This window comes from Neovison vison, chromosome 13, assembly GCF_020171115.1.
Source record: "Neovison vison isolate M4711 chromosome 13, ASM_NN_V1, whole genome shotgun sequence".
In the NCBI taxonomy this organism is placed as follows: domain Eukaryota; kingdom Metazoa; phylum Chordata; class Mammalia; order Carnivora; family Mustelidae; genus Neogale; species Neogale vison.
This window is the reverse complement of record NC_058103.1, coordinates 60139036-60163081: the sequence shown is the minus strand read 5'-3', so window position 1 is coordinate 60163081 and position 24046 is coordinate 60139036. Positions and strand designations below refer to the sequence as shown.

General features: G+C 36.4%; 1 protein-coding gene across 1 annotated transcript in view; it reads left to right on the top strand.

The window, feature by feature from the left end:
- Positions 1–17325: 17325 nt before the first annotated feature.
- Positions 17326–24046, top strand: part of TTC6 (tetratricopeptide repeat domain 6) — a 143641-nt gene continuing 136920 nt past the window's right edge. The window contains exons 1-2 of the mRNA XM_044231166.1: positions 17326–17356; positions 22279–22488. Of these exons, the coding sequence (XP_044087101.1) occupies positions 17354–17356; positions 22279–22488 (213 nt within the window). The 5' untranslated portion in view covers positions 17326–17353. The remainder of the gene's footprint in view (positions 17357–22278; positions 22489–24046) is intronic.

The following is a 24046-nucleotide window of genomic DNA, read 5'->3' as shown; positions in this document are numbered from 1 at the left end:
ACGACCTGAGCCAAAGGCAGAGGCTTTAACCCACTGAGCCACCCAGGCGCCCCAGGTGGTGGCTTTCTTGTCATAACCACTAATGGGATGCCTTCTTGTGGGGCAGGGTCTTCCTTAGGACAGATAGGGAGAGGAATTAAGAAAAGATACCCCAACTTCTTAGTTTTCAATCTGCTAAATTCCCTGTCCAACTCTTGCCTTTTAATTCACTACTCATGTCTCCTGTGAGGGTAGGTGGGGAGAAGGACAATTATCCAACCCCCATCCTGGTAATCTCTACCATAGTTCAGGGTTCTCAGGGTTCCAGAGTTACACTGTGGTGGCACCAGAGCTGCATTATGACTTTTGTATGCCCTATGTACTTTGGCCTTTGGATACTTATGCTATAGAAAACATTAAAGGCTGATTTCATTATCACATGTTCACCACAATTATATTTATTTTTTCTTCTGATTTTAAGAGAATTAAAGTGAAAACATCTTTGTAGGTCCTTCAAATATCATGCCTGGCTCCCCCCAGCACTGAGTCTACTGGATAAGTCAGCCCTGATTAGGGCAAGAAGATTCGGTTGGGGGAGGAGTACCCTTCTTTGTCCCTTAGTGGGATGTGTTAAGTTAGTTAATTCTTCTATTGTTTACTTATAGCATCCATCCCCATTTTCTGGTGAGCCTTCCAACCCCCCATCACATAACTACTATGCATCAGAAATGAGTTCCACTGGGTTGGACCAGAAGACAAATTTGAGAGGCAGAATTGTCACCTCTCTCAGAAGACCAAGTCTTTCTTATGGGGTTCTATGTATCATGCCTGGCTCTCCCTTTCCTAGGTTTTTTTTTCTTCATTCCCCAAGTAACTCTTCATATTTATGCAAATGAGATTTTGGGAAGTCTATCCCATTAAACTTTGCCAAACATGTTCAAATATATCCGAATCCCATTTAGATTCAAGATGTGACTACCTATATATCAAACACTTGAGGGTTATTTTTATTACTCTTTTCCTTTGAACTGTAATAATAGCTTTAAGGAATATGCTTTTTTTTTTTTTTTAAAGAAAGAGAGAGAGAGAGAGAGCACGAGCAGAAACACATGAGCAGGGACAGGGGAAGAGAGAGAATCCCAAGCAGGTTCCATGACTATCATGGAGCCTGATGTGGAGCTCAGTCCTGTGACCCTGAGATGATGCCCTGAGCTAAAATCAAGAGTATCGGGGCGCCTGGGTGGCTCAGTGGGTTAAGCTGCTGCCTTCGGCTCAGGTCATGATCTCAGGGTCCTGGGATCGAGTCCTACATCAGGCTCTCTGCTCAGCAGGGAGCCTGCTTCCCTCTCTCTCTCTCTTTGCCTGTCTCTCTACCTACTCTGATCTCTGTCAAATAAATAAAATCTTTAAAAAAAAATAAAATCAAGAGTATCAAGAGTCAGATGCTCCACTGACAGAGCCATTCTGGAACCCCAATAAGGAATATTTTTTAAAACCTTCTCCTTGCTTGCACATGTGTCTGTGGGTCGGTTGGCTTGTTTATGTGTCATTGGCTCAGCTGGAGTCTTTAGGTAGGGCAGCTTTATTTCATGTGTCTCCCCTCTGGAACCAATATATGGACCAGGTACTTTCATGTGTGTTTTTACCATTGGAACCATTGGTTTGACAAGGGCATACTTTTTTTTTTTAAGGATTTATTTATTTGAGAGAGAGAGAGCACATGAATGAGGGGAGAGGCAGAGGGAGAGAGTCTCAAGCAGATTCCTGACTGAGCACAGAGCCTGACAAGGTGCTTGATCCCAGGACCCATGAGATCATGACTTGAGCCAAAATAGAGTCAGTCACTCAAGTGACTGAGTCACCAGGTGCCCCCAGGCACAAATATATAGTGACAACAGAAGCTCAAGAGAACAACATGCAAGAGCTCTTGAGTTCTAAACTCAGAATTGGCATATCGTTACTTCTGCCTCATTTTATTGGCCAAAGTAAATCACATAGATGAATTTAGAGTCGAGAGATAGGAAAATATGCTTTGCTTCTTTATGGGAAAACTGAAAGTTTACATGGAAAAGAGTGAGAGGTGAAGAATTGAGGCCATTAGTATGATTTGACACACCAGCCATCCACTACACTTTTAAAACTTCCTGAACATACCATGTCTGCTTGAGAAAGGGATTGTAAAGATTCATTCTGAGCCCTGTGTCATGAAGAAGGCTGGCAAGTCTGTTCTTGCTATAACATTATTATGATGCTTCCTGCTTCTTAATCCTGTGACTCCTTTGGTTTCTCTCCCACTGGCTCTATGAGTCTTGCCAGCCTTTCAAAGCCACCTACATGAGAAGAGTCTTTTTCTGATGCTCCCAACTGAGAACATTGGTCAAATCACTTGAAGATCTGGATAAGCTCTTTGCTTGCACCCAGAGATGAACTTTGTTGCTTTAAAAAGTGAGAGGAGGGAAATTAAGGACATAGGCAATGTGGTACAAGTTATCACAACTTCACAGAAATCAAATGAATAGAATGATTTTCCCCTTTAAAGATTTTATTTGTTTATTTGACAGACAGAGATTACAAGTAGGCAGAGAGGCAGGCAGAGAGAGAGAGAGAGGGAAGCAGGCTCCCTCCTGAGCAGAGAGCCCGACGCGGGACTTGATCCCAGGACCCTGGGATCATGACCTGAGCCGAAGGCAGCGGCTTAACCCACTGAGCCACCCAGGCGCCCTGATTTTCCCCTTTAAATTGGAATCATCAGTACAGCTATTTGAGAGAAGCAAGTATGCACAGACGTAGGGTTCATCACCACCCTTTGGAAGCAGACCTAGGTGTAGAGAGTGAAGGGACAAATAGGAAGATACCTTCCATCCTCACCTTACCTATCTGCAGTAAGGGGCATGTGTGTACTTCCCCTGAGGGAAGAGAAAGGACTTGAAAATATGACCACGGAGTCTTTTTCCACATGAAATGCCTTTTGTATCACTGGGCAATTTTAACTGCTACCTTTCTCTTAAGGCCTATTTTTATGGCAGTACTGCCTTCTATTTTAAATCTATTTAATCTGCCCTCTTCTCCAACTCCATGGGGCAAATTTACTTTTTGTGTGTTTTATGTCCTATTATTGTTATTTATGTACACACCAATATATATGTTTGTCCAGGCTGTGAATACCTAAGTGATCAGTATCAAGTCCTACTTGTCTTTCTATTTTTAGTAGGATGGATCAAATGAATGCTGAATCTGTCCTATCAGATCATAAACAACCTGGAGGCAAGATTATTTATCTTGTGCCTTTTTATTCCTCACATTATCCTGCATAATTCTTTGGACTTAGTAGTCATTCCTTAAATAAATATTTGTTGAATGATAGAAATTAAAATAATGCTTATTCTTGGAGACCTGAATATTATAATTGAAGTATTTATTTGTTATTAAATCATGTGTGAGGTTAGGAGGGTTCAAGAATATTCTTATGGGTTCTTCTGAAAATTTATCATTTCTATTCCCTGACTATACAAGAAAATTTTGGAGGAGCTAGAATTTAGTGTGGAGAAAGGATAACTGAAGGCTGATAATTAATGCTCCTTTATTGGTGATGTTAGTTATTCTTCATCTTAACCAATGAAAGTGTTTGTGTGTATTGCCTAGAATATAAGCACAGATTAGATATTATTATTCATAGACTTGTGTTAGGGGAATTACAGAATTTCCTTCATTGGCTTTGAACAAAAACCCCCTTTTTTGGTGTGGGCTTATGACACCTGCTTCTAGTAAGCTCTTCAGTTCTCTGTGATTCAGTAGTTTTTACAATGACTGTAGCAATGGTTCATGGGATGTGTTTTTTAAGAAGTTTTAATTTTAATTTCAGTTAGTTAACCTATGGTGTTATATTAGTTTCAGGGGTACAATATAGTGATTCAGCACTTCCATACATCATCTGGTGCTCATCACAAGTGCCCTCCTTAATCCCCATCATCTGTTTCACCCACCCCCCACCCATCTCCTCTCTGGTAACCATAGATTATTCTCTGTAACTGAGGGTCTGTTTCTTGGTCTCTCTCTCTCTCTCTCTCTCTCAATTTTTCCCCTTGTTTTGTTTCTTAAATTCATGTATGAGTGAAATCATTATGGTATTTGCCTTTTTTTTTTTTACTTATTTCACATAGTATTATACTCTCTAGCTCAATCTACATTGCAAATGACAAGATTTCATTCTTTTTTATTGCTGGATAATATTCCATTTTGTATATACTACATCTTCTTTATCCATTCATCAGTTGATGGATACATTCATCAGTTGATGGCCACTTCTATATGTTGGCTATTATAAAGAATGCAACTATAAACATAGGGGTGTGTGTATCCCTTTGAATTAATGTTTCTGTATTCTTTACCCAGTAGTGAGATTGCTGGAGCTTAGGGTAGTTCCCTTTTTAAGTTTCTGAGGAACCTCCATACTGTTTTTCAGAGTGTCTGCACCAGTTTGCATTCCCACCAAGAGTGCACAAGTGTTCCTTTTTCTCCACATCCTTGCCAACACTTGTTTTTTTCTTGTGTTGTTGATTTTAGCTATTTTGACAGGCATGAGGTGAAATGGCATATGTCTTTTAAAGTTGCTGACATATGTAATGAAATATTAAGATGATAATATTACATAGTGTATGTGGAATAATTATGTGGGACAAACAAGGGTATATTAAGTATCTCACAGTATATATTGTTAATGCACATATTTTTGTTTTGATTAAAAATCCAGCACAAAATATTTCACTTTTTAATGGACTTTCTTAAGCAAAAAAGCTAACAAAAATTATGTAATAAAGGTAATAATGAAGAAATCACATACTTGCCTAAATAAATGGTAATTGGTATGTGATTTTAAAATTTTAGGTTCTCCAGGAAATGTCATGAAATACCTGAAGAGCTAGAGTTTTACCTTTAGAAAATTTTTCAGTTATTTATTTCTTTGCAACAAATTACCCCAAACAGCAGCTCAACATAATGAACATTTGTTATTTCATATAGTTTCTGTGGTTCTGGCATCCAGGAGCTTCCTCACTGTGATTCTGGCTTGAGGTTCCTCATGGGGTTGTCATCAAGATCTTGTTGGGGCTGCCATTATATGAAGACTTGACTTGGCCTGAAGGATCTCAATCACAAGACTGACAATTTGGTGCTGGTAGTAGGCAGGAGATCTCAATTTCTTATGATGTGGCCTCTTCATTGGCCTGCTTGAGTGTTAACACAACAGTTGGCTTCTCCTTACGAGAGAGCAAGGTAGAAGTTGCAGTATCTTTTATGACATAGCCATACACTATCATTTCTGCTATATATTACTGATTACACAGGTTAGCCCTATTCACTGAGGAGGGGACTACTCAGGGGAATGAATACCAGGAGGTGGAAACCACCGGGGACCATCTTGGACACTGGCTACCTGAGCTTTTTTGTAATAAGATCTGCAGCTATTACTGCAAATGTTTTGTTGAATATTAGGATAGGTTAGTTTATGTTAACTTGTTGAGTTTTAAATGTTCTGAATAATTTTATGGTAGAAGATATTTAAGAAAATTAATTGAACTTATTACTTGATTTAGAGACAGTAAAATCTAGTAAGAGTTTCTTAGATTTAGTGTCATTTGAGAAGGCATAAGAAAAACATTTTAATCCTACTTTAGATTGTGTCTTGGAAGTTTTAGTATTACAAATTCCTGTTGACTAAATAAACAAAAGAGGTATAAGAATTTCAAAGTCAACTGACACAGGCACATAATTATTCAGGGGGTCTTATGTTAAGATATGAAATGAGAACCACTGTTCTTTCCCTCTTTCTCTGCCCCTAGCCCAAAAACCAATTGATCTCTTCCCCAAATTTGTTTTTCAGTGGCATAATTGGAACTGGTGCCTATTCTGGTATTTATGCTTTTATCCTCATCTCTCTTTATAAGCTGAATGAATCCCTGTTGAACTTGGATCCTACACATAATAATTATGCTTGCTTGAATACATTGCTTGGGATTAAAGACATATTATTTCTAAGCTGTTATTTTAATTTCCCTAATTAAATAGTAAACTTCTTGAGGAAAAGAACCTTGCTTCATATTTCTCTTGGATTCCTGGCCCTAAAGCACTATAGCAAAATGGTGATCACATAGCTCATCCTAATTCACCAAATAGTCAGTGCTTAATTCAAAGGAATATCATATCTAATATGGTAGATACCATAACCTAGAAGCAGGCAGTCACTAAAATTTATCTATAGGTTTCTGAAAGAAAAAGCCCAGATTAGTGTTGCCTTCCTCGGTATAAATATCGAGGAGTAAAGGATAGTGCATTGTTTGACTGCAGGCTTGATCATATTCTGGAAATATTTTCTGATTACATCTGCTTTAGACGACCTGAATTTAACAAGCTTTTCATGAATGTTTCAATAACTTTTTTCTAAAAGTTCTATATAGTTTTGTATCATGGGGCACCTATCAGAAAAGTGATATAAAAAGTATACATCTACTTGAAACACAATGATTCTGGAAATATTTGTAGTTTTTTTTTTTTTAATAGGCTTAAGGATTTTACTATATTCTGTTCGGACATTGTGGAAAAGATACCAACATATTCAGTTATAGATAGTGTCTGTGGCAATTTTGAAATTTAAATTTATATGGCAGCCATTCGGATTCCTGTTTTTTTTAATCATGTTTTTCAGAACTGACAGTTTACTGAATACAGGGTCCAGCCATTCAGAACAATCATATAAAATGTTAAAAAGAAAAAGTCAAATGTGGTTGAGAATGATTACAAAGCAGCCTTGACACATTCTTGGGCCTGTAAGCAGGATTCTACAGGCCAATGCCGGCAGGGTTTTGCCTGCGGGAAGCAAGAAAAAGTCAATGCAAATCAGGGCAGTTTCTCAGGAGAATAACCTGTGTGGACAAGTATTTGTTTAGGGCCATAAAAATGTGTTTTCTTTCCTTCTTTCTGAAACTTGAACTTCATAGTAAGTTATTTAAAGGCAGGGCACCTTGAATAAGTGCTGATGAAATCATGAAAAGGTATATGTTAAAAACACTGTTTTGGTCCACATCTATGCAGCCAGTGTCCTTTGAATTGCATGAGGGAGAGTTGGGGGTGGGGGTGGGAAGTTGCTGTCCCCACCTCTCTTCTTTTGAAGATGATTGAAAAAATACTGAGCCTGCGTAACTAACAGGCCAGAGAGACACTGCTGCTTCTGTTGCTGGTCCATCTGCTTGAAGCAGTTTAGGGGAAAGACCATGGACTCTGTTTGTTTTGAATACTACACAGTGCACTTTGGGGCTCAGAGCTCTGGTTTCAGTGGCTGAAATTTGGGCTTCCTTCAGACTTCACTGATCTTTCAAGTTCCTTCCAGCTCTAGAATTCTGGGTTCTAAGTGAGACACCAGAGGTAGAAACTGCTCTGTGAAACACATGAAAAATGTATCCAGGATCGTCAAGTTGTTTCTAGCTTTTAAAAATTTGCTCAACACGGTGATAGACCATGTGAGTGATGGAGAAATATGTTATACATTGTCGTTTCTGACCCAGGGAGACAAGATAGAATTAATTGTACATGTTAGGCAAAAGACAACAGTAGTTCTTTATCTCTGGGGCTGCTTTCTGCAGTTCCAATTACGCACAGTCAACCACAGTCCAGAAGCAGATCATCCTCCTGACATATTGTCAGAAGGACAGTAGTAGCCTAATGCTGGATCTCAGTGTGTATGTTGTTCACCTCGCTTCACCTTATCACATAGATCTTTTATCATCTCATCACAAGAAGGTTAGTGCAGTATAGTAAGATTTTTTGACAGAGACAGGGACCATATACACATGACTTTTATTACAGTATATTGTTATAATTGCTCTACTTGATGATTAGTTACTGCTGATAATCTCTTACTGTCCCTACTTTATAAATTAAACTTTATCATAGGTATATCTGTATAGGAAAAACATATATATCTAGGTACTATCCATGGTTTAGGCATCTTGGATCATATCCCCTATGGATAAGTTAGGGACTACTATAATTATATTTCTTTTAAAAATTTTCTGTGGTTTTTTCTTTAGTCCCAAATCCAAGATTTCTGATTCAAGTCCACTTTTGTATCTTGGTAAAGTTTTTTTTAGTTTTTCTCACATTTCTTTCTTTCTTTCTTTCTTTTTTTTTTTTTTAAGATCTTATTTATTTATTTGACAGACAGAGATCACAGGTAGGCAGAGAAAGAGGAGGAAGCAGGGTCCCCACTGAGCAGAGAGCCCGATGTGGGGCTCGATTCCAGGACCCTGGGATCATGACCAGAGCTAAAGGCAGAGGCTTTAACCCACGGAGCCACCCAGGTGCTCCTTTTCTCACATTTCTTAAGGCACTTTTTTTGTAGTTTATAATTTTTTGCTGCTTTTGTGATTTTGTTCCTTTTCTCATTTTTATTTTTTTAAAGTAGGCTCCATGCCCAATGTGGGACTTAACTCACAACCCTAAGATTAAGAGTCACGTGCTTTACTGACTCAGCCAGCCAGGCACCTCCCACTGCCTTTCTCAATTCCTAAATTAGGTTTTTTGTAATGGATTTACTGCTAAATAACATTTTTTCTAATACTTTTGCAATAGATTCTTTTGGGGCTAAAGTAACAGAGTCAAGACTTGAATCCAATCAATTGGACTATAGAGCATGTGCGCGCAACCACCTTATCATGCTGCCTTCCGTGTGATTTTTCACTGGAGACTACCATGGATATGATTATATGTTTCTCTTTTTTTGACTTATAAATTGATAAATTTCCTATGGTTAACTGAAGCAACTGTTTTACTATATATTTTTTTCATTTGACTTATGAAATCATGTATTTCCTAAAGTTAAATGAAGCATTTTTTTTTTTTTTTTTACTCTTACTTGTTACCCCTACAAGTGGTCTATCATTTTCTTTTCTTGCAGTGTCTTTATCTGGCTTTGATATTAGACTTATACAGGCTTCATAGAATTACTTACGAAGTGTTCCCTCTTCTTTCATATTCTGTATAAGTTTAAGAAGGATTGATGTTAAATATTTGGTAGAATTCACCAGGGAAGCCATCTGGTCCTGGACTTTCCTTTGTAAGGAGGTTTTTGATTACTGATTCAATCTCTCTACTTGTTACAGGTCTGATCAAATGTTCTACTTTTTCATGGATCAGGTTTAACAGTTTACTTGTCTTTTTAAACAGAATTCCTGACATTCACACTCAATTTTGTGAGTCATTTTAAAATTATTTAGATTATTACTTACGTTTAAACAGTGTCATTGCATATCATCTCTACTTATTTATTTTTTATACTTTAACTTTCCACTTTGGAGCTGTTAATTGCATCGTCAAATAATTTTTCCAGAACATAAATATATGTGTGGTATGTTTTCTGTGGGGTATGTATGTGATCCCCGCTGCAAAGGAGATATACAGAGTTCTTTGGGAAGTTTTCTGCCATTATTCCTACTGGCATCCTTTCTGTACTTCCCTCTTCCTCTGGGACTGCCATTTTGTTTGATGATGTTCCACAGGTCTCTAAGGCTCTATTGAGGTTTCTTCTTTCTTATTTCTTCTTTTTGTTCTTCAATTTAGATAACATGGTTGATCTGTTTCCAAGCTCACTATTTTTTTCTTCCATATCTGTTCACATTTACCACTGAACACCTCTATGGAATTTTTCATTTCAGTTAATGAACTTTTCAACTCTAGAATTTTTATTTCGTTCATTTCATAACTTCTAATTCTTTATTGGTATTATATATTTGATGAGGCATTACTGTCATACTTTCCTTCATTTGTTTTGACATGATTTCTTTTAGCTCTCTTAACATATTTAAAAAAGTGATTTAAAGTGTTGGTGTAATAGAGCCAATCTCTGGGCTTTCTAAAAGATGGTTTCTTTTCTTCTTTTTTTTAATAATAATTTTTTTTTATTTTTTAATAAACATTTAATGTATTTTTAGCCCCAGGGGTACAGGTCTGTGAATCTCCAGGTTTACACACTTCACAGCACTCACCATAGCACATACCCTCCCCAATGTCCATAACCCCACCCCCCTTCTCCCAACCCCTCCCCCCAGCAGCCCTCAGTTTGTTTTGTGAGATTAAGAGTCTCTTATGGTTTGTCTCCCTCCCGATCCCATCTTGTTTCATTTATTCTTTTCCTACCCCCCAAACCCCCCACATTGCATCTCCACTTCTTCATATCAGGAAGATCATATGATAGTTGTAAAAGATGGTTTCTATTGATTGTCTTGTTTCCTATGTTGAGCTATGCTTTTTTATTTTTTTGCATGTGTCATATATTTTCGGTTGTTGTTATAAACTGGACATTAATTTATTTATTAAAAGATTTTGTTGGGGGACACCTGAGTGGCTCCGTTGTTATGTGTCTGCCTTCAGCTCAGGTCATGATCCCAGGGTCCTGGGATCGAGGCCCGCATCGGGCTTCCTTTCAGTGGGGAGCTGGCTTCTCCCTCTCATTTCCCCTGCTTGTGTTCCCTCTCTTGGTGTCTCTCTGTCCAATAAATAAAATCTTTAAAAAATTTTTTTTTAATTTGTGGCACCTGGGTGGCTCAATCATTTCAGTGGCTGCCTTTAGCTCAGGTCATGATCCTAGGGTCCTGGGATCAAGTCTTACATTGGGCTCCCTGATCAGCAGAGAGCCTGCTTTTCCCTCTCCCTCTGCCTACTGCTCTGCCTATTTGTGCTCTCTCTCTCTCTCTCAAATAAATAAATAAAATCTTTAAAGAAAAAGGTTTTATTTATTTATTTGAGAGAGAGCATGGGCCTGGTGGGGAGGGGCAAAAGGGGAGGGAGAGGCAGACTCCTTGCTGATCAGGGAGGCCAGTGTGGGGCTCAATCCCAGGACTGTGGGATCATGACCTGAGCCAAAGGCAGAGACTTAACTGACTGAGCCTCCCAGGTACCCCTAAACTGGACATTTAAAATTATGTAATGTGATAATTGTGAAAATAGATCCTTCTTTTCCCCCAGGGTTTATTATTATTGCTGTTTTCTGTTGTTCTTATTTTTATTGTTGTCATTTAAAGAATTAGTGACTTTCTTGAACTAATTTTGTAAAGTCTCTTCTTTATTGTGTGTGGCTGCTGAAGTCTCCTTGGTTAGCTTAATGGTCAGGTAATAATTGAATATAGATTTTCTTGAATGCCTGGAACGAGTGTCTCTCAGATTTTGCTGAGGGATTCTTTTGTGTGTTGGGACATACCCTAGTACTCAGGCAGACAATTTACAATACTGCATTAGTCCTAACTTCCAGCTTGCCTGGAACCTCAGTGTTGTCAGAGGTGAAAACTTAAAGCTTCTAGTCTCCTCTGAGAATGTGTACAGCCTGTGGTATGCATATCAATGTAGAATAGTCACCTGACAATTGGCTTTTTTTGATTGTAATGTAAGTACCTGATGTTAAGTTTTTGATTGCTGAGGAATCCATTTCAAAGACATCCATCTTGAATAAACACATTGCCAACCACATACCTGGATAAAGAAGGATACGCTTCTCATGAAGTTCCTTTTTTTTGAAAGTTCTGGTTACCTAGTTAATCATTTGACTGATTGCTGCTTGCGTTTTCCTTCCTTTGCTTTAATTGCCACACTTACATTTTAAATTCACTGATAAGGAGTGAACCTGCTAAACCCTGGGCATCCCAACCTCAATTATAATGAAGTCAGAACCAGGTCCATACACTTACTCTTTCTCCCTCTCTCTATCCTCACAAACTCGCTGTGGGGTCATGGGCATGCCATGTACCCTTTAGAACTCATGAGTAGTAAACCTTATTGTTTCAAAGTTCCCTGATAGTTGTTGCTGAGGTACATTTTATATTCATAATGAGAACTATAGGACTGGTCCAGCCGTAATATTTGCTGTGGCTTGGGAAATTCTGTGGGGACCTACCACAAATAGTGTGGGCCCAGGTGGTTCCCCACAGGCATTTCCAGTTGATAACATCACTATTGATAGGTTGAGACTGACCCTAAACAACCAATACACATTCACATAGCTGAAAGTTACTAAAATATTTATTTTATTGTTATCTTTATTTTTCGAAGTTACTGGTTAGTTGGACAGCAGATTATGGGAAGAGGGCAAGTTCTGAGGCATACAAATAAAGGAAGGAAGTATGACCCATAGAAAAGAAAAAAAACTATTCTTGAAAAAGCCTAGGCATTGGACTTTAACTAGACAAATACTTTAAGTTTTCATCTATTTTTAACTTTATATTTACTTTTTTGGGTGGTTTGGAGATGCCGTTTTTGGCTATTCTGATGCCATTTTAACCTGGCTTTTCCTGCTTAGCATAGTGTTTCTGAGATTTGCATTTTGTATATTAGTGGCTCATTTTTATTTTAAGAATGCAACCTTAACTGGTTATTGCCAGTATGAAATTTTATTTGTTGAATTGTTAGATTTGCTTTGGCCTGCTAGTTTTTTTTCAGTTAACTTTCTTTTTTTCACCAATTACATGGTTACATAATCTATTAATAGTAATATTTTGGTTTTCTCCCTTGTGTTATTTATACATGTACTCTTTCTTTTCATGTTGCATTGGGTCTCATCTACCTAATGTTTTATTATGAAATATATTTGGTGCAGGAATCTGCAAAAACCTCTTGTGGGTTTTTTTTTTCTGTTTCTGTTTACTCTTTACTCAGATATGGGTGTTGAATTTTATTGAAGGTTATCCTTAGCAGTTACTGAGTTGATAACATGAATTTCTGTGGTAATCTGTTAATGTTATAAACTAGTAATGAATTATCCATGAAGTTATAGGAAAAATTTCCTTGGTCAAGCTTTATTGTTTCTAAATATGCTCATTAATTTCCTTTGCAAATAGTTTAACTGGGATTTTTGTATTTTTGTTCACAAGTGAGGTAAACTATAGGTTTATTAAGCTATTTTTAGCCTATCTTTGATATTGGTACATTACCTACATGAAATGTGTTGAGAAATTTCTTTATTATGAAATATTATGTTCATTGCTCAGATTTTTCAAAATTTAATGTTTTTGTCATATTCACTTCAGATTGGGTAGAGATACCTTTTATACCTCTTTCCAATCAATCTCTCCATCCTCAGATGTGAACAATATCCTGAATTTCGTGTTCATTATTGTCAGGTTTTTATACTTGAATGGTATATTTATAAACCTAAAAGGTTGTAAAGAACTTTTTTTTTTTTTTTTGCAGGATTTCACATTTGCTATTTAGTTAGCGTATTTATTTTATTTATTTATTTTTTAAAGAATTACTTATTTATTTGAGTGGGGGCCAGGGAGAGCACAAGTGGAAGGGGCAGAGGGAGAGGAAGAGAGAATCTCAGACAGACTCCATGCGGAGTGTGGAGCTCAGTTGAGGGCCCAGTTCCAGGACCCTGAGATCATGACCTGAGCCAAAACCAAGAGTCAGACACTTAACTGACTGCGCTGCCCAGGCACCCTTAGTTAGTATATTTATGAAGAGCTGAGTTTCAGGAGCCAGTTAGTCTTGGTTTGAAATTCCTAACTATAATAATGAAATTTTCTATTTCTCTTTTCAGTTTTGTTAGTTTTTAAAAAAATGTCCTTTGAAGCATTGACATTAGTGCCTATTTCTATGTTTTCTGACAAACTTTACTCTTGTATTATTATGAAATGATCTTTCTTTTGCTAATATTTCTTGTTTGAAGTGAAGTCTGCCTTTTTTTTTTTTTTTAAAGATTTTATTTATTTGACAGAGAGAGATCACAAGTAGGCAGAGAGGCAGGCAGAGAGAGAGAGAGAGGAGGAAGCAGGCTCCCTGTCGAGCAGAAAGCCCAATGCGGGACTTGATCCCAGGACCCTGGGATCATGACCTGAGCTGAAGGCAGAGGCTTTAACCCACTGGCCCACCCAGGCGCCCCGAAGTCTGCCTTTTCTGATATTAATATAGCCACTCCAGTTTTCTTATGATTAATGTTTGTATAACTCCCTTCATCCTTTTACTTTTAACCTATTTGTGTCTTTATACTTTAAGCAGGTTTCTTTCCTATAGCAATCATATTGCAGGATCTTGTCTTTTTCTGCAGTGACAGTCTTTGTCTTTTAACTGAAGTGCCATTTACATGTAATTATCGATAAGGTTGAGTTTATATTTACTATCTTGGTATTTGGTTTCTATTGTCTATTTGTCTGTTTGTTTATGTTTTTTTCCCTTCTTTAACTGCCTTCTTTTAATTATATTTTTAGCATTTTATTCTGTTTTGGACTAATAGCTTATTTATCTCTTTATTGTTTTAGTAGGAGTTATGGAGTTTACATTGTGCATATTTAACTTATATCCCTATAAATAATATGCCATTTCACATATGATATAAGAACTTTTACAGAAGTATATTTCCTTTCCTTTCTACCATCATTGTGTCATTATTAATGCATACGTCATATCTATGTATAAAACAAAACATTATCAATTTTATTTAAACCATCCATTATATTTTTTAAAAATCTTTAAAAAGAGAAAATGTCTTTTTTATTTACACACAATTTTAAATCATTCTATTACTTATTTCCATTGTGTGCATTCAAGTTTTGATCTGATACCATTTTGCTTCTGCTCAAAGAATTTCTTTTAACATTTCTTGTAGGTTTGATGATAATGAAGTTTTACACATTTTGTTTGCTGAAAAAGTAGTTCACTGTCAGTTTTGAAAAATATTTTTGCTGGATATAGAATTTTATGTGGACGGTATTTTTTTTCATTATGAGTACTCTAAATACATTTCTTCCTTGTCTTCTGGACTACATAATTATGATAGGAAGACTGCAATGTTAGTTTGTGGTAATTAGCTGTCGGTAATTATTAGTTTCTTTGTAGTTAATGTTTCTCTGGATGCTTATAAGATTTTTTTCCTTTATTATTAGTTTTCTTAATTTTGATTATAATGTGGTTGGCATCATGTTCTTTATGTGTTTCTGCTTGGCATTCATGAAAATTTTTGCATCAATGGGTTTATAGTTGTCATCAAATTTGGAAAATTTTGGCCATTTTTTGTACAGATATTTTCTGCTCCCTTCATACTACCATTTCTGGGACTCTAATTAAATATTATGTTAGGCTGAGTATTAATTTTCTTTCAGTTTTTATTTCTCTCTGTGATTCATTTTGTGTTGTTTCTATTGCTGTGTCTTCAAGTTGACAAATATTTTCCTCTATAATTTTACTCTGTTATTAATGCCACAGTGAAATATTTATTTCAGATAATGTTTTATCTATTTATTCCATTTGATTCTGTTTTTATATCTTACAGTTGTTTCTTATTATATTTACATCTTTGAACATTTTAATATTTAAATTAGAAAATTTAAGATCCTTATCTGCTAATTCCAACATATCTATCATATCTAGGTCTTTTTCTAGTGATTTTTCTCCTGGTTGTGTGCTACATAATTATGCTTCTCCATGTGACTAGTAAAATTTGATTGAGTTCCTGAACATTGTGAATTTTACATTGTGGAATATAAGATTTTGTTGTCTTCCTCTAAAAGTGTTGGAGTTTGTTCAAATAGTCTGTTAAACTACCTGAAGATCAGCTTGATATTTTCAAGTATTATTTTAAAAATGTTGTTAAAGTCCTAAGAAGCATTTGCCCTACAGCTAATTTAGAACTACTATTAATGTCTGACTCTTCTGAGGTTTTTAATGAATATACCACGTATTCAGCATGTTTGGTGGGAGAACTGATGATTCCTAGTCTTGTGTGAGCTTTGGGAATTGTGGTTATAGCTCTTTGGTAATTGTTCTCCCCACCCTGGGGAGGGTTAGTTTATCTATGTCTGCCCTCATGGGTTTTACTACTGTAATAAGATTGGTATTGGTATTCAGTCAATAACCCGAATACCTGATTCAGATTCCTGGAGCTATTTTTCTATGCTGTACCTTCCTTTCCATACTATGCCTTAACAAATTCTACCCTCTTTGTCTTCCCCTTACTCTAATTTCTCTTTCTTCAACTTAGTGAGATACCTGGATTTCCTCTATTTTGTGTTGTGGTCTGGAAATTGTGAAAGGCAGAAATATGGATTGATTTGCTTCTTGACCTTTTTTGGTTTCCATTATCTTAGTGCACTGCTTATTGCCCAGTCCTAAAAGAGTTGCTCTTATATTTTGTCCAATTTTATAGTTATTTGTGATAGAAAGGCTGAAGTAGAAGCCAATGGCCTAAGTTGTATCTTTTTGATGAAGCAAAGAAAAGGTAATTTTTTTTGTTTTTGTTTTTTAAAATTTTTTCAATTTATTTATTTTCAGAAAAACAGTATTCATTATTTTTTCACCACACCCAGTGCTCCATGCAATCCGTGCCCTCTATAATACCCACCACCTGGTACCCCGACCTCCCACCCCCCCGCCACTTCAAACCCCTCAGATTGTTTTTCAGAGTCCATAGTCTTTCATGATTCACCTCCCCTTCCAATTTACCCCAACTCCCTTCTCCTCTCTAACACCCTTTGTCCTCCATGATATTTGTTATGCTCCACAAATAAGTGAAACCATATGATAATTGACTCTCTCTGCTTGACTTATTTCACTCAGCATGTTTTAAAGCACAGTGAATGCTTTTTTATTGCTATTGATGTCATTAAAGTCTAGAGGAGAAATGGGCTGTCAAAAGTCATGTAATTGAATTGAATCCCCATTTTAAAGATGATAGAACTGAGGTGAGGAAGAACATAGTAACTTGCCTATTGATACCTGGTCTGTGACTTTGCAGTTTGGGCAGGAGCTGCGTTTCTTTATTTCTCTTTGTTGTTAGATGTTGTAGTGCTATCTTCTTACCACTTCAGCTGAATGAGATTTTATCATAACAATTAGCATTAGTAATGATAAAAATGATATTAACAGTTATACTCATTAAAATTTAAAGTATACTCATATTCCTTCTTGCTTTGAGTTAGATTAAATTTTAGTTTTTAATATATTTTCCTTGTACAGCCGTTGAATAGCAGTGTTTTACAAAATCTGTACCTATACCTAATTGTCTGATTAAATCTGATGTTATATCTATTGATATCAATAACTTAAAAAGCCATGAAATTGGAATAATAGATAAAATATTTTCATTGTAACTTTTGTTTTATGTTTCCTATTTACTGCATAATATTTAGCTTAAATTTCTTTTATATATTCTTCACTGATTAAATGACTGGAATTTTACTGCATTGAATAATATACCTCTATGATGTAAAAACTGGCATTATTTTAATCTTTTTTTTTTTTTTCCTTCTTCAAGGATATATCTTTAATGGGGAAAGTGTACTGGCACAAGCCATCTCAAGAGCAAGCAGAGCAAGGATTACAGATAAATCTTGAGGAACCTCAAATGGTAAAGTTTTTAATAAAAAATCCTCTTTGCCTATACTGAAGTAGTGGTTTGTCTCTTGTTGCTTGAATGCTTGCTTAGACAGTTAAAAAAACAAACAAACAACCTCCCTTCATTCATTTTAGAGGTGTGTTTAACCATATGAACATCTAATCCAATATCACATTGGGAGTCTTGGCTATTTTGGCTCACCGTTGCTGCCTATCATAGACCTTCTGAGCTAAGGCCCAAAACTCTTTCCAGAAGGGAAAGATTTTAACAATTCCTATGGCCTAGGCATTTATATTCAGAAAGTTGTTGCAGAATTAATTAAAGGTTGTTAGCTTCTAAGAAGCATCATCATATATTTGATTTAGCTAGAAAAAATTGTTTATAGCATTGATGAGGGAAAAGTTTGGTAGAGAAATAATGGATTGTTGGTGACAGAAATTTGTTTCAGAAGTAAAGCTTCCTTTTCTTCTATCACTGACAAAGTATTTATAGGATTCAAAGCAATTTGGAATACATTCCCTATGGATAGGACATGTCTCCCTGTTTATAGAAATCTACAGTTACATAAAAACAAACCATTGCACACCATGATCATTTCCTTTATAAAGGATTTGTAAAATATTGTTACATAGCAAGCTCCTTTAGTTCCTGAAAATGAGTCCACATACATAAAAGATTCAGATTACATTTCATTTTTATCATAATATGTTATCATTAGAAAATATATGGACTCTTTCCACAAAAGTCATGGATCTTATAATGTTAGAGTTTCTACAACTGATTGAACTACCAGAGTCTGAAATGCTTCTGGATTGAGACCATGCCTTTTTCTGCTTTGTATTCTTATCTCTTACCCAGGACCCTACATGTGTAAGGCTAATATGTAGATATATCAATTTTGAAACCTTCCCACATATGCTTTGGACTTAAAACTGATATTTAGGGTAGCTTTCTCTAGGGAACACCATTTATAGGTAGATATCGAAACCACTGATATATAAGCTTCCAATGGGTATTATAAACTGAAAATACAAGGTTAGTCAGGTATGGAAAAATAGAAATTCTTAATTAATACCATTTGACTTAAAACCATTTGCTGCATTCATGTAAAGTATAACAAAAGATACCATTTTTCAAGAAAATATGAAAAGGGCCCAATATCAGGTCCTTGGCTTAGATATCACTTTGACTATTTAAAATAAAGATTTAAACAAAAATATTGATTTCTTTGTAATTCTGTGGGAATCATTCTCTCAGTTTTGACATTTACAAGCAATCACTGGACTTTTTCTGGCCACTGGCTTTTTTTTTTTTCCTCATGAGATTTATTTATTTATTTTAGAGAGAGAAGGAGAAAGAGAGCCCATGTGTGCATGCATGCTGGGATGGGCAGAGGGAGGGAGAGGGTGTCTTAAGCACACTCCAAACAGAGCATGGAGCCTGATGTGGGACTTGATCTCATGACCCTGACATCATGACCTGAGCGGAGACCAAGAATCAGATGCTTAACTGACTGAATCACCCTGGCACTCCTGGCCACTGGCTTTTTAAGTTAGAAAATACCTTTAAACTCGATACCTGGTCATGGTAAAAAGGCTCCTCTGTGATATATTTCATTTCAGACACTCTGCCAGAGAGCAGAACTCTATCTGTCCATCCTACCTGTCCCTTAGGCTTCTAGAAGTTTACTGGGCTGATATTTATCTGGGGACCATTGGCTAACATGCTGTCATCTGGTTGTGCCTGCATCCTACCCTCAGAGCATGGCGGCCTCACTTGTGAACATCTCAGTGCCACAGGTCAGAGATCTCTTAGTTCTTTGATGCAAGTTATTTTCTTTAAGTACCTACCATTTCAAATACAATAGTTTTTGAATCATCATGGAGAATAATTTCCTCACATACTTATTAAAAAAAATCAAAGAGTTTATTTATTCATTCCTTTTCTTACAACGTGGTAGGCTTTGTTTTAGACATGGTTAGTATAAAGATAGAAAAGACAGTTCTTGACCTTGAGGAACTCATTTTATGGAGTAGACCAATATATAAAGAGACAAAGTACAATACTGCTTAATGAATATTCTAAATAAAGACTACATAGCAGAGGAAAAAATTGATATAATTTTCTTTCATTTATTCATTTATTTGTTCACAAATAATTGGGGATGGTATAAATGCACTAAGTTCTTGAGATATAGAGATAGGTAAGATATGATTTATTTTTTTGTTTTCTTAGATTTTAAGTTTTAAAGTACTTAAAATTTCTGATCTCAGGATGACTTTAAACTCTTTTTTTTTACAGTTTAAATATTCTTTTTAAAAAATTTTAAATTTAATTAATTAACATATAATGAATTATTTGTTCTATAGGTACAGCTCTGATACATCAGTCTTGTATAATATCCAGTGCTTATTACATCACATGCTCTCCTTAATGTCCATCACCCAGTTGCTGGAGGATGCCTTTAAACTCTTGAAAAATATTTTAAGGATCCAAAGAAGTTTTTGTTTTTATGGATTGTATCAATCAATGTTTACCATAATAGAAATTAAAACTGAGAAAAATATAAAATATTTATCCATTCATTTAAAATAATAATAAGCCAATTACATATGAACATGGAACATACCATTTTAGAAAAAATATCTCAAAAAATTTTAGCAAGAGCTTTTTTTTGGCGTATCTGTATAATAACTAGTTTAATAGAGAGCTAGAGTCTCATATCTGTTTCTACATTCAATCTGTTTTGTATGTTTTTTAGTTGAAATATATTAGGTAAGCCTAGTCTCATACAGATTAAAAAAGGAATAATATTTTAACAACTTCTTAACAAAATTATGGCCACTATTCTTTATTAATATACCAAAACTCTACAAGTGGTAGTGTCTTAAAGATGAGTTGCAATGAGGCATCTGAAACAAGATAAAGTAACTTATTGTATATCCTTACATTAACATCCATTGGTCTACCTTGTTCTTTGAATGGCTCTTCAACCCCTGCATGCTTTTGTAAGCTCACATGTTAATCATATGAAAAGTATTGTGCTCACTGTTTTACCCACTACTGCTTTTCCATCATGAGTGCAAGCATCAACACAGTGAAAAAGGCAAGTAAGACTTGGTATTATTATGAAAATAGCTTTGAAATTGCAGGTCCCCTGAAAGGGTCTCAAAGATTGTCAGGAGTCTGTGGACCACACTTTGAGTGCTTGTCTATTGGGAGTAGGAGAAAGAGGGTAAGAGAGTGAAGTTTGGATTCAGGTTGTCTAGGTTCAAACAGAGCACTGCTACTCACTCTCACTGTGACCTTGGGGAGATTTCTTAACATTTGAAAGCCTCAGTTTATTCATCCAGAAAATGGGGTTACAAACAGTTCTTGCTTCGTGGAGTTGTGGTAAAGATTAGGCTTAAATCAGATAATGCTCATGTATGTTGATGATTATGATTATGATAATGATTACTTAGACAACTACAATACAGTGTGATGCGGGCTGAAACAGAAGGAGGGCACTGGATACAGACACGGTCTGTAAAGGTTTGGTGGCAAAGGGAAGGCTCGGCAGAGTCCTGAAGAGGGTCAGTTGCAGCTACAGGATTGTCACTGCCCTCTCCTCAAGCTTCTCTTTCTTTATTTTCTGTTTTGATGGGTGGTATCTTCATCTGTTCAGTCTCCCAAACCAGAATCGGGAGTATGTGTTGAAGCCAGGAGAAGAGAAATTGAAAAGAAAGGGAGTGATTCACATGCCAAATCTATAGAGGATGGAACGAATGAGCTTATCATAGAAAGCACAAGGCCCATAACACACATCACCTGAGCATATCTGTTCCGCCATTTTATGAAAAAGATTTTATTAAGCCCCCTTTTTACAATGAGGAGAATGAGGCTAAAAAGAATTAAGTAACTTGACCAAAATCACCCATCTATTAATTGACAGATCCAGGATTAGAATAATGTCCCATCTAGTTATAAAACTTTTACTCTTTTGATTGCACCATCCAATAAATAGTTTTATAGAAATATGAACTCCAGATTAAAGTTTCATTTTACAAACAGAAATTTCTTGGTTTATCCATCCTTTTTGTATAATAAAGATAAATAGTATTTGATGCTGTATGACATCTTTATCCTTTATTTTACTTATTAGCAAATGAAAATGTTTTGAAGAACAAAGTGATGCAATTGCATTTTCAAGTCATTCTCTAGAATTCAGACTTTTGTATAAATCAGACTGGTTTTATCCATCTGTTAATTTGAGGCAATGAAGCTTTAATTGCCAGTATTCCATAATCCCAAATAGTTTTGGTTTAAAATTGGGTAATATCAAAATATGGTTATAAAGATACTTTACCTAAGACTTGGTGAAATACAGATTAAATCAATGAGATATTTTTAAGGAACACAAAATAGTTTTAAGAGTGACATTTTGTGAGGGCTTTTCACTAGGGCTTGCAATGGAGTGGGGCTGTCTGGGTAGTCTTCTCGAGGCCTCTGGGCCTTTGGGTCAGCTCTTCTGACCTTGAGTACCTGAAGTCAGGCTTCTGGAAGAGCATCTAGTTAGCAGAAATCCCATTTCTCAGGACTGATGAACCTCAGAGGTGAGATGTTTCAGTGGGCCTTGATTCTGCATGAGTATGTGGTGAAGTCAGGGTCAGATTGGTGTCTCATGGTTTCCTTAGAGTTGGTGCATAATTACTGTGGGGTAGATATATTTTTCTGAGACAAGAACCAGAGAAAATAATTTGCTAGGCTTTACATTGTTCTTAAGTCAATTTGAATTTCTCTTTTTAAATCTTCAGAAGAAATTTACTACCTTTGGTTAATTTCAGTCATGCATTTTTATTATCATTTTGTGGTTAGAAAAAAGCACTGTGTGACTTAAAACTTTGGGAGGATCAATAAGAAGAACATTCTTGTACATTTATGTTTTCCTACAGAATATGCTTGAGGAACTTCCTAAAGCTATCTCAAGTATTTTTCAGCTTGAGCAAGAAGATATGCTAGAGTGGGGAGTCTCAGAAGCAGGAAGCACAGTATGTAAATCTCAGGAAACTCTGGAAGTTCGGCCAGCAGATGAATCAAGTAAATCTTTGAAAGACGAACAGCTCACAGGTGATTCCAGAGCAGCCAAACAGGCATCTTTAAAGGTAAAACACTATTTGTGTTGAAAACAGTTATGATTTGTGTGGATGTACAAGTGTGAAGAAATGGATCAGGCAAGGGCCATAGCGTGGAGGTGGATTCGCCCTGAAAAAGGGCCTTCTACTTGTAAATTGCTCATTTGGGAAAAGGGGATATCTGTATATTGAGGGCTTTTTGTCTCAACCCTAATCACAATTCTGGACATATTTTTTTAAAAAAGATTTTTAAATTATTTATGACAGAGGGAGATAGCAAGAGACAGAACACTGCCGAACAGGGAGCCCAATATGGGGCCTCAATCCCAGGACTCCCAGGATGCTGGGATCATGACCTGAGCGGAAGGCACACACTTAATAACTGAGCCACCCAGGAAGAAGACACATTTTGAAAGAGGGAAGGAAACTCAGGGCTTTCAGAAATTGACCCAAAGTCCTCCCATTACCATCTTGAGGGAGTCAGAAACTGGAACCCAGGGAACAGAACTGGGTGAATTTTGTATGTTTTATAACTTTGCCCTGTTTGGGTTTATCCTAACCCTAAGTCTTTTCCTGTTGTGAGAATGTTTCTCAGATTCATTTTATCTATGTATAATTTAAATAACTTTTTACCATATCTGTATATTGCTTTACTACTATTCACTTGGTACTTTTCTTTAATTTGAGTTCCTTTTTGACTTTAATGAATTTATTTAAAATGGGTACATTTTATTAGAATACGGGGTGCCTGGGTGGCTCAGTGGGTTAAAGCCTCTGCCTTCAGCTCGGGTCATGATCCCAGGGTCCTGGGATCGAGCCCCGCATCGGGCTCTCTGCTCAGCAGGGAGCCTGGTTTCTCCTCTCTCTCTCCCTGCTTCTCTGCCTACTTGTGATCTCTGTCAAATAAATAAATAAAATCTTTTTAAAAAAAGCCACTTTTCCCTGAACCACAAAATATTATCTTATTATCACCATGGATCCTCTCTCTAGCTGATTCAAATGGGAAGGTAAACAACCTTCCCTCTCCTTTTGGGTACCCTCTCCTATTGAAGACAATGTTCCTGCTATGTTTTTCACCCACATCAATTGGCCATTCTTTAACTTGGATCCAAAATTCCCAACTCTGAAACCTTGGGTTTATCTGTGACCTCCCCTCCCCTTGCCTTTAACCCACAATGAGTCTCCAAGATCTAGATTCCTCCTAACATTGTTGTTTGTAAGGTTTTCTTTCTCTTTTCTAGTTGCGTTCATCCACTTTGTTAAGTATTTTGCATATATTATCCTACTTCTAAAAATAGATTTCTTAACAAGACTGTATTTGAATAAACTGTCATAAAGAATATAAAGAACTGGGGGGAGGAGTCAAGATGGTGGAGAAGTAGCAGGCTGAGACTACATCAGGTAGCAGGAGATCGCCTAGATAGCTTATCAAACCATTGCAAACACCTACAAATCCAGCAGGAGATCGAAGAGAAGAGGAACAGCAATTCTAGAAATAGAAAATCAACCACTTTCTGAAAGGTAGGACCAGCGGAGAAGTGAATCCAAAGCGATGGGAAGATAGACCACAGGAGGGGAGGGGCCAGTT